This window comes from Diadema setosum, chromosome 14 (assembly GCF_964275005.1).
Source record: "Diadema setosum chromosome 14, eeDiaSeto1, whole genome shotgun sequence".
In the NCBI taxonomy this organism is placed as follows: domain Eukaryota; kingdom Metazoa; phylum Echinodermata; class Echinoidea; order Diadematoida; family Diadematidae; genus Diadema; species Diadema setosum.
Window position 1 is genome coordinate 39,014,439 of NC_092698.1, and position 12,166 is coordinate 39,026,604.

General features: G+C 37.0%; 1 protein-coding gene across 6 annotated transcripts in view; it reads right to left on the reverse strand.

Annotated features, from left to right (window-relative positions):
* Window positions 1–12,166, reverse strand: part of LOC140237502 (uncharacterized) — a 93,229-nt gene that overhangs the window by 65,265 nt on the left and 15,798 nt on the right. For 3 of the 6 annotated variants that reach the window (XM_072317433.1, XM_072317431.1, XM_072317430.1), the window contains 6 exons: window positions 11,499–11,718; window positions 8,046–8,471; window positions 7,497–7,693; window positions 4,268–4,487; window positions 625–1,050; window positions 86–282 (listed from right to left, as the gene is read on the reverse strand). The exons of 2 other annotated variants lie outside the window; for them this stretch is intronic. In XM_072317433.1, the coding sequence (XP_072173534.1) occupies window positions 86–282; window positions 625–1,050; window positions 4,268–4,487; window positions 7,497–7,693; window positions 8,046–8,471; window positions 11,499–11,718 (1,686 nt within the window). The remainder of the gene's footprint in view (window positions 1–85; window positions 283–624; window positions 1,051–4,267; window positions 4,488–7,496; window positions 7,694–8,045; window positions 8,472–11,498; window positions 11,719–12,166) is intronic. One more of the 6 variants, XM_072317432.1, reaches the window with a different exon arrangement.

Genomic DNA, 12,166 nt, shown 5'->3' on the forward strand with positions numbered 1-12,166 from the left:
CTTTGGTTACACTGCTTAGTCTCATGATTTCAAATACATGGAAATTAAGGTGATGCTATTAAATGGAAATGAAGAATTCTCATACCTGAGTTCTCTCACTATAGCGCCTTCCACTTCCATCCATACGGGAACTGCCAAAAGCCCTCATAGCCCACAGTCCATCTCCTGCTACACCCACTCCTTGGCCACGTATTGACACCTCCATGGAATAAGGGTTGGAATAGCGACCATCAAGAACTGTACCACTCCGCACCCGGTTGCCAACATTTGTAATCTCCAGATCTGAAGACAGAAAGGGAACAGAATAGCTCTTGATGAATTGCTTGACAGACATTGCCTATCTTAGACAAATGTTACTGACACAACTGGGAGGCTAGCAATGTTAAATGCAACACTTTCTTCAAGATTCATTTTCCATGATTTTATGTAAAGCAGTGAAGCTGTCAAGTGTCATATATTTACTCACATAACTTTTGATAAGAAAAAAATTCAAAAATGTACTGTCACGAAGCATGAATACTGTAGATACTTCTAATCTTTCATTTTGAAAAGTGAGCATCGTTAGATAAAAAATACACTGTGAATACAAAAAGAAAATGTCTGGTAGCAAAAGTTTCAAATTACCTGCTTGACATGGGCTCTCTTGACAGGACACAATAGTATCAGCTCCATCAGGAATAACAGTTAAAGTGAAATCTGGATTAGCCTTAGCATTCTTTGTGAACTCCATACAGGCATACGTATAAGGACCACATCCAATGGCAGCTACATCAAACATGGCTTTGGCCTCAGTGAATTCTAGTGGTCCAGCATTGAGAAGACTTTTGGACACCTCCACATTATTCAGGGTCTGTTCATTATAGTTGAATCGTCGGCCTGAGCCATCCACATTTCTGCTTCCATAGAGCCCAAGCCTCCAAAGGTTAGAACCAGTGACATCTATTGAGGATGGTGTGAACTGGACTGTAGATGTTATATCCAGTTCATTCTCCATGCCAGCAATAATATCTGATGCGGTGTAGCGCCACTGAAATCCTCTCACCTGCACACCTGTAGAAAAATGTCCCCAAATCTATATTTTATACAACAAAAGATTTTTCAAAATGCAACTAAAATCTAGAGCAAAAACTCTCAGATTTGATGATCTCACTATTCATTTACATGTATTTCATACATAGATATTTCATACATAGACCAGCACTTGGAAAAAATTATTACTAAGAAAGAATCATTTGGAAACATTATTACTATGAAAAAGAAAATGTATTCTGTAAATGGAAATAGTCTATTAATACATGTCTTATTCTGATCTAAGGATTTCCTAGTCTGAAAATTAAGGTGAAGTACATTGGTAAAGTGCAATTATTCAGTGGAGTGCCAGTAAATTGTTTGGAATTGGAATTGGTACATGTACTTGCTTCCCATGCCAACATAAAATAGAATTGATTATAATACATAGATTTGAGTCCTTAGTTGTTTCGACCTATAATACAATGTACGTAGTTACAGCACAATTTCAAAAGGCTCTACATTGTCAAATTTCCAACAGATTCTTGGATTGGCAATGCAGCTCAGGAGGTCAAAGTTCTCAAATTCTGAATTTCTTGTGACCCATCATTTTCAGGAATTTTGGGCAGATTTAATGGAATTGACCTGTTTCATCCAATCTTTCCAAAATACATGATATGCTGTCAAATCTATCCTGACTTTAACAAAATTGTCAAGAAAGAGCAATACCCCCCCCCAACTTACAGATTAGAAAAAAGCTTTGCAAAGAAAAGTAAAATAAGTGACTAAAACACAAAGATTTCTGTTACAGCAGCAATTAGGAATTATCTGGTGGGTTTGTTGTTGCTGTTTAGCGAAGCGAACAACAGCGAAACAGTAGTTGATTTCATTTATCCCAATATTCATTTCATCAATGAACAAACATTAACATCAGAGAGCAGGATTTTACCCATAATCCATTGTGCTATATTTGTCATCTTGCTAAAATGTAATTCCATGCTTTTTTTCCAATAGGTGGGGGAAAAAAAAGGATGGGTATACAGTTATCATCATCTATAATAATAAAAAAAAAAAAAAAAAAAAAAAAAAAAAAAAAAAAAAAAACTTATATGCACATTTTGGGGGCATACAACGATTCTGTAATCAAAATTACTTTGGGTATACAGTTATCATCTATAAAAACTTAAATGCACATTTTTGGGGCTTACAACAATTCTGTTAACAAGTTGCACAGATAGATGAGTATAGGCATATTCATGAGAAATGAGCGCCTCTGAGAAGATGCAAGTCTCAAGAGCCACAGTGCAAACAATGAAATGACATTTAAACAAAAGAGGATGGTAAACAGGTGGTTAGGTGACTACATCACTACGATAGAGAGGGGAAATTGAGGGACAGTAGCAATTCATTTACAGAAGGTAACTGAGAGAGGAGAATTTGTTGTTAGACAGGATTATTTAGCACCAGTGTGTTACATATGTTGGAATTATGCAACAATGAAGAAAAGGGCACAACATGGTGAAAATATCCTATAGACCTACAACTGGGTAGAAAAGACAAAGTAAATGAACAGGTTGGCAGAAAGGTGATCATCAAATCAAGGGATCAGAATATTTACTGTTACCAATTGTGCATAGAAATATGAAAAGATAAGCCAGATCTAAGCATTAAAAAAAATCAAAACCCACCTCATTGGCCTTCACAGATGGATGGCTAGCTTTCTTCAGTTGCTCCATTCATCATAAGGACTTCAGCTCATGTGATTAATATTCTCCTTGACTTAAATCATGATGCATGCAGCAAAACCATATTTCATTCACATATTGACAATAAATTCATTTTCTTTGCAGCAATGGAAGGCTGATGGAGTGAATGAGGCACACAATGATTTAACATAGTTTGATTTTCTTCAAAATGCATCATGAAAAAGGATCTATCAGATTTTGTCATGGCAACTGGTTCATGATAGCATTTGGATGATTGTTTGAGCAATCGCAAGCAACTAATATTTGTAATGGAGTAAAAGTAATTTGAATGTAGTAACTTGAAAACATCAATTTTGGTGACACCTCCCTTATAACAGCCCTAGCTTACTTGATACGACAGTAGTCATGAATGTGTAAATGATTTCCCTTCTACAATGTTGACCATACTACCTAGTCACCTCTCACTGCAGAGGTTTCAATTCTTATGTGTGTGTGTGTTTGTGTGTGTGTCTGTGCGTTTTTAATGTTTCATTTTGCTGCCTATACTGTCCGCTTGCTTGAGGGTATATTTCTTGATTGTTTCCAATTGTTGTGAATGCAATTCTACATAAAAATCCTATGCTTTCAAGACAAACTCTTTTTATTTTTATGTGAATTGAAAGAGATTTGCCTTTTCTTCAGCACTAGCTCTCTCTCCAGTTTATCTCCCTATAGAGTCATATCAGAGGTAAACCTTTCAGATACCGGTCATTATATACCTTACATACACAAGAGTAAATATTTTGGGAGAATTGAACATGATAAATATGACATTACAACAAACGTTAATCAATAATCAACAGATACACAAACTTGTGTATATCATATATTGACTGGGACTTGTTGAATATACACACATTTTAGGAGAAACAATCATGAACATAGAACGATGTCGGTTGGATTCATAACATGATGTGATGTAATGTGGCACAATTATCATGACAACATATAGTATACACACCATGATCTCCTTCATACAGTGACAAAATGAAATGAAGTGACTATGGTAACATGTTCAAAACACTTGATGCCAATAGATATTTTGAAAACACTGAGATGTGATGGAATAAACTAATTATTAATACAGACACACAATGCAATGAGACAAGAAGTGACAAGTGAATATTTGATCAAAACAAATTTTGTAATGTTTGTAGACATCAATCACAACATGTTAAACTGAACATGAACGAACTATGAAATGAATGTAAACACATACACTGTACATTTACTTGGCCACCAGCAAAATATTCAACAAGAACAAAGAAAGCTACATTGTATGAAGCAATGCTGCCTCCATAGTAAACTTTCACAAATCAACCACTAGTCAACCTCTAATTTCTGACAAATAGAAACCAGATATACTTTCCTTTTTTGCCTCTATTCTATATCAGACCTTACAATAGTACTAATTGTCTCATTATTATTAAGTCTGCAAAAACAGAAAGCAGTACAAAACAGGATCCTGATGTGCCTTTTTGTGCTGATAAGTGAATTGTAGATGGTACACAAACCTTCACATTCAGCAGGTGAGCAGCTAACAAGGACACTAGGGTCTGGTACTGGGATTAGGTTGAATACAGTACTGGGATCTTCTCCTTTCGCAAACTCCACACACACATACTGCACTTCAGAACACGACAGGCCTTGCATGTTGAGGTCAAACTCGACGTCTCCAAAGATCATGTCTTCAGTGACCCGCAAAGTCTGTCCTTGCTGGTCATTGGTCAAGACCTAGATAAAGAATGATGTATGATGGAGGCAGCAGGGAGGCAGGATAGAAGATGGGCAGGCATTGTATGACAGTATGAAGGAAATAATCCACAGACAAGCATGAGAGACAGTTAAATGGAATTCCATGATGAAAACAGAGGAAAAGATGATAACATATAGAAAGGAATGTAGTGAGTAAATCAAGGTAGACAATCAGTGCATGTTAACATGAATGACAGTATGGGTCAAATGTACAAATGAAACAAATAATGGCAAAAGGTGTATAAAAGAACAAGTCATTGATGATACAAACAGGTATCCACGATTATTTCACAAATGGATGATAAGATAAGTGCAATGTTCACAACACATAGAAAACAAACAAAAATCAGTGTGAAGCATGCAAATTTAAATATATAATGAAAAGGAACCATGAAAAAATATCCATCCAAACACAATGACAATGGAATTAAGATGAGTGGTTGTTATGATGAAAAAGGCAATGAATTCAGAAGAGGAGAGAAAAGACATGAAACACCTCGGTATGAAACTGTATATGTCACAGATGTACTCAATGAGAAACATAAGGCAAGAAAATAACTCCAAATCTTTTTCATTGCATAAACATCAAATATAAAGACATCAGCAATTGGACACAAGATATTAGCCCGTTGAGGACAGACTGATTTTGCTACAACATGCATTTCCCATAGACACTTGCCCGAGTATACTCAGGACTCATCCTCAACAGGTTCAGAATTGAACTAAGAATATCAACCATCAGTCTGTCTTTAAAGCATTACCAGCCGTTGTATAGGTATCAACCACTATTAGCATCCCAAACAAATCTGCCATCCAACATGAAGGAGAATTCCACAGATAACTGGCATTATTGATCCATTGCATAAACACAACACAGAGGACAGAATTGCAGTATTGTATGTGTGTGTTGGATTGAGAAATCACTTTATGTCAGTGGATTAAAACAAAGTTCAGCGAATTACAATTAATCTCTTCGACCTTTCTACTTCCAGTTTTCCACAATTATCTCTGCCAAGAAAGTTATGCTGTCATTGGTGTTTCCTTGTTTGTTTGTTTGTTTGTTTGTTTGTTTGTCTGTGCAAAATAACTCAAGAAATGAAAAGATTTGAATGAAACTCGCAGGAAAAGCAGTGAATGACACAGGTAACAGATGACTGAATTTTGGTAGTGATCTCGGAAATTTTATGGAATTTCGACATTTTTTTTTTTATTTTTGGGGAGATACTGTGAATGAATTGAGAATTCAAGCTGCGCGTATTTGAAGTTTGCATGATGCGCACTGAAGTGCGATCTCTGCTCGGATGAGGTGCCGCATAGCTGGAAGCCGATGATGTAATCACAGGCTTCTACTGTATACACCATATATTTCGCGAGTCTAAATTTTTGCCAATTGAGACTTCCCGATGATTTCACGAGTGATTAAATTCGCGATCATGGAGCCCTGTACTGAACGGAGAAATGTGTAGGCGTACGTCACATTCATACGAGGATCAGAGACCCAATTTACACATGGGCCGGCTTTATCGAGTCGGCCTCACGCCGGCGTCTAGCTGCCTCCAAAAAATGTCGTAAGTGTGTTTACACATAGCAGAAAGGTCGGCTGGACGCCGCCTTGAAGTTGGCTTGACTACCCCCCGTTTACACATACAGCGGCTTGGCCGGTCTGCGTGGCGAGGCTTTCAAGAGTCTCTTCATGTTATTTCTTTTCGCACGGATGTTCTATGTCAAATCATGTGATTTTCATTATGCGATTTGGCCATTAATATAGTACTTTAGCGGTTTTCACTTATCTGTTCTCCTTTAACGGACGTGTTGTCTTCATGGCTATGAAGTTTGATGATGTTAATAAGGAGCTCATACGAAGTAAACAATACAAACCTTACTAGTTAGACTCTACACAAATGCAAAAAAGAAAAAAAGAAAAAAAGATACAGTTCAACTGAATAAACAGAAAACTCAACAGCGTAGTTCAGGATTCCAGTGAAGCAAAATTAATCACAAAACAAAAACACTTATTTGATTACAAGTAGTTGGTCATTCGCATTCAGATTTCTGACGAGCTATACCGAGGTCAACAAATCAACGAACGATGACGTATCCTCGCTATTGCACAAGCCCGTGATGATCATGTGACTCTGGAAAACCGGTGTCAGTCCACTTTGTGTTAACACATACATGAAGGCGGCATGAGGCCGCCTTGAAGCCGACCTCAAACCACCTCCAGAGGTGGACCAAAACTGGGGCGGCCTCAAGCCTCCGTCAGTCCACTTGTGTGTTTACACTTACGTTCGAGGCTGCGTGAGGCCTCACGCCAGCGTCAGTCGTATGTGTAAATGGGGTCAGAGTCAATATTTTAGCGTGTTTTAAATTTCGCGATTAGCAGCTGACTCGCGAAATTCGCGAAAATAAAAACCTCGCAAAATATTCGGCGTATACAGTATAGTGGGAAATTGGGTGATTTTCAGCATGCACTTACAAGTGGATATCATTGATCTCTAAGGAAGAACAAGTGGTGGAAATTAGCTGCTTGGCGGAGGCCTGCACACTCAGAGTGCTGATCTAGTTGACATTGATTTTCATCCACATCTTCATCCAATCTGGCATACCTAGCCCAGGTACCAATGATATCCACTGCACAATTCTCTTTTTTCTCTCTATCTTTCTTTCTTTGTTCAGTTGTCTCTCGGTTTTTGTTTTGTTTTGGGGATTTTTTGTGTGTGTTTTTTCTTTCATAAGACCCAGTAGCATGGAGGATACCATAGAGTGGGAAGGCTGTCCCCGCTTACGTAGATAAATTCAAGAACCTCAGTAATCATTGTGTACATGTACATGTTTGTCAATGATCTCTGAGTAAGTCCACACACAGATGAAGGCACAAGTATAGAACCAACATTGATGTGATTCTTTGGTTAAACTGCTTAGTTTCAAAACTTCAAATACATGGAAATTAAGGTAATGCTATTAAATGGAAATGAAGAATTCTCATACCTGAGTTCTCTCACTATAGCGCCTTCCACTTCCATCCATACGGGAACTGCCAAAAGCCCTCATAGCCCACAGTCCATCTCCTGCTACACCCACTCCCTGGCCACGTATTGACACCTCCATGGAATAAGGGTTGGAATAGCGACCATCAAGAACTGTACCACTCCGCACCTGGTTGCCAACATTTATAATCTCCAGATCTGAAGACAGAAAGGGAACAGAATAGCTCTTAAAGAATCGTTTGACACCCCTTACCTATCTTAGACAAATGTTACTAACACAACTGGGATGTCACGAATGTTGAAATAAAATTATTCCATTTTTAATTCATTTTCCATGATTTTATATGTAAAGCAGTAAAGCTGTCAAGCATTATACTTACTGACATAGCTTCTGATAAGAAAAAAATTCTAAATAATGTATCATTACAAAGCATGGCTATTGTAGTTACTTCTATTCTTTCAATACACTTTTTCAAAATGAGCATCAGTAAAGAGAAACTAGACAGTGAATTGAAATAGAAAATGATTCACTGCAAAATGTTCAAATTACCTGCTTGACACGGGCTCTCTTGACAAGAGACAATAGTATCAGCTCCATCAGGAATAACGGTGAAAGAGAAATCTGGATCAGCATTAGCATTCTTTGTGAACTCCATACAGGCATATGTATAAGGACCACATCCAATGGCAGCTACATCAAACATGGCTCTGGCCTCAGTGAATTCTAGTGGTCCAGCATTGAGAAGACTTTTGGACACCTCCACATTATTCAGGGTCTGTTCATTATAGTTGAATCGTCGGCCTGAGCCATCCGCATTTCTGCTTCCATAGAGCCCCAGCCTCCAAAGGTTAGAACCAGTGACATCCATTGAGGATGGTGTGAACTGGACTGTAGATGTTATATCCAGTTCATTCTCCATGCCAGCAATAATATTTGATGCAGTGTACCGCCACTGAAATCCTCTTGCCTGCACACCTGTGGAAAAATGTCCCAAAATCTATTACTATCTTGGTTCGTTAATACATGTAGACAAAATATCTTTAAAAATGCGACTAACATCTAGACCACGAACTCTCATATTCAATGAACTTGCTATCCATTCACATGTATTTCATACAAAAACCATCATTTAAAAACACTATTACGTAAGAAAATGTATTCTGTAAATGAAAAGAGTTCATCAATACACGTATATATGTCATATTCTGATCCATGTGAGGATTTCCTCTTTTCACATTTAAGGTGAAGTACATTGCTAAAATGAAACTATTCAGCAGAGTGCTGATAAATTGTCTAAAATAACGATGGCACTTGCTTCCCGTAAGTTATGAATGGAACATATAATAGAAGAGATTTGAATTGAGCCCGAGATGGTGGAATCCAAGCACTCACCATTGATATACGTATGATATGACACCTTAGTTTTGACACAATTTCAAAAGGATCAAAATTGCTAAACTTCCAACTGATTCTTGGATTGGCATCACAGCTCAGCATGTTACCAGAAATGCTGAAATTCTGAACCATTTTTTTCCCCACACATTTGAGCAGATTTACTAGATTTGACCTGTTTCATCCAATATCTTTCAAATACAAATATGTAGTAAATTTCTGTATTACGGCAGCAAATACAGCTAATTTGGTTGGTTTTGTTCTTGTTCTTGCTTAGCTAACAACTAAATATTATTTGATTCAATTAATCTATCCAAGCATATACTTCATCAAGAATGAACATGAACATCAGATATCATAATTTTACTGTAACTTAATTGTGATCTTGCTAAAATGTAATTCAGTGCTTCTTTTTTTTTTTCGAATAGGTCAAAAAATAAACTCCAAATAGGCTCTATTTATCATCACCTTTAAAAATTCAAATGCATAATTTCGATGCTCTTACAAATTCTGTTAATAAGTAGCAAAGACAGATGAGTATAAAAATAATCATGAAAAATGAGTACTCTCTGAAAAGGTACAGTGCAAACAATGACATGACATAAACAGAAGATGGTAAGCAGGTAGTTAGGTGACTACATCACCATGGTAGACAGACAGGGGAAACTGAGGGACAGTAGCAATTCATTTACAGAAGGTAACTGAGAGAGGAGAATTTGTTGTTAGACAGGATTATTTAGCACCAGTGTGTTACATATGCTGGAATTACACATGAGGACAATGAAGAAAAGGGCACAACATGGTGAAAATATCCTATAGTCTAGACCTACAACTGGGTAGAAAAGACTAAGTAAATGAACAGGTTGGCAGAAAGGTATCAAAGCAAGGGATCAGAATATTTACTGTTACCAATTGTGCATAGAAATATGAAAAGATAAGCCAGATCTAAGCATTAAAAAAAAATCAAAACCCACCTCCTTGGCCTTCACAGATGGATGGCTAGCTTTCTTCAGTTGCTCCATTCATCATAAGGACTTCAGCTCATGTGATTAATATTCTCCTTGACTTAAATCATGATGCGTGCAGCAAAACCATATTTCATTCACATATTGACAATAGATTCATCTTCTTTGCAGTAATGGAAGGCTGATGGAGTGAATGAGGCACACAATGATTTGACATGGTTTGTTTTCCTAAAAATGCATCATGAGAAATGATGGGCACAAGATTTTGTCATGGTAACCGACTCATGACAGCATTTAGATGATCATTTGAGCAATCTCAAAAGCAGTATCTGTACAAGAGTAAAAATGATTTGAATGTAGTAACTTAAAAACATCAATTTTGGTGACACCTCCCTTACAACAGCCCTAGCATACTTGATACAACAGTAATCATGACAGTAATCATGAATGTGTTACTGTAAATGATTTCCCTTCTACAATGTTGACCATGGTACAATGTACATGTACATAGTCACCTCTCAATGCAGAGGTTTCAATTAGTATGTGTGTGTCTGTGTGTGTGTGTGTATATGTCTGTGTGTGTGTCTGAAATGTGTCATTTTGCTGTCTAAACTTGCTTGAGGGCATGTGTATTACTCGATTGTTCCCATGCTAATTGTTGTGAATGCAGTACTACATAAAATCCTATGCTTTCAAGACAAACTCTTTATTTCTTTATGAATTGAAAGAGAGTTGCCTTTCTTCAGCACTAGTTCTCTCTCTACATTCTATCTTCAAAGAGTGATATCAGAGGTAAACCTTTCAGATACCCGTCATTATATACATGTACTTTACATACACATCAGGAGTAGATACTTTGGGAGACTTGAACGTGATGAATATGACATATTGACAAACATTGCAACAAAGGTTAACCAATAATCCGCAAATTTGTGTATGCTATATTTCGACTGGGACTTGTCAAATATACACACATTTCAAGAGGAAAAATAATGTAAAGAGTATGATGTCGCGTGGAGTCATAACATGATGTGGTGTAATGTGGCACAATTTTCATGACAACATAAAGCACACTCACCATGATCTGTACTTCACACAGTGACAAAATGGAATGAAGTGACTATTGTAACATGTTCAAAACACTTGATGCCAATTGATTTCTTGCAAACACAGATGTGTATGGAATGAATTAATTACCAACACAGACACACAATGTAATGACACAAAAAGTGACAAGTGAATATTTCGTCCAAACAAATTTTGTAATGTTTGTAGACATCAATGACACACATGTTAAAAGTAAAATGCACTGACATGACATGAACAGACTATGAAATGAATGTCAACACATATACAAATGTATTAACTTGGCCACCAGCAAAATATTAAATAAGAACAAAGAAAGCTATGAAGCAATGTTGCCTCCAAAGCAAATTGGCATAAATCAGCCTCTAATTTTTGACAAAAATAATCATGACAACACTGAAACAAAAAATGTTTCTTTTTTGCCTCTGTTCTATATCAGACCTTACAATAGTACTAATTGTCTCATTATTATCAAGTCTGCAAAAACAGAAAGCAGTACAAAACAGGATCCTGATGTGCCTTTTTGTGCTGATAAGTGAATTGTAGATGGTACACAAACCTTCACATTCAGCAGGTGAGCAGCTAACAAGGACACTAGGGTCTGGTACTGGGATTAGGTTGAATACAGTACTGGGATCTTCTCCTTTCGCAAACTCCACACACACATACTGCACTTCAGAACACGACAGGCCTTGCATGTTGAGGTCAAACTCGACGTCTCCAAAGATCATGTCTTCAGTGACCCGCAAAGTCTGTCCTTGCTGGTCATTGGTCAAGACCTAGATAAAGAATGATGTATGATGGAGGCAGCAGGGAGGCAGGATAGAAGATTGGCAGGCATTGTATGACAGTATGAAGGAAATAATCCACAGACAAGCATGAGAGACAGTTAAATGGAATTCCATGATGAAAACAGAGGAAAAGATGATAACATATAGAAAGGAATGTAGTGAGTAAATCAAGGTAGACAATCAGTGCATGTTAACATGAATGACAGTATGGGTCAAATGTACAAATGAAACAAATAATGGCAAAAGGTGTATAAAAGAACAAGTCATTGATGATACAAACAGGTGTCCACGATTATTTCACAAATGGATGATAAGATAAGTGCAATGTTCACAACACATAGAAAACAAACAAAAATCAGTGTGAAGCATGCAAATTTAATAATGAAAGAGGAAAATAGAAACCATGAAAAATATCAATAACACAATGAAATGGGTG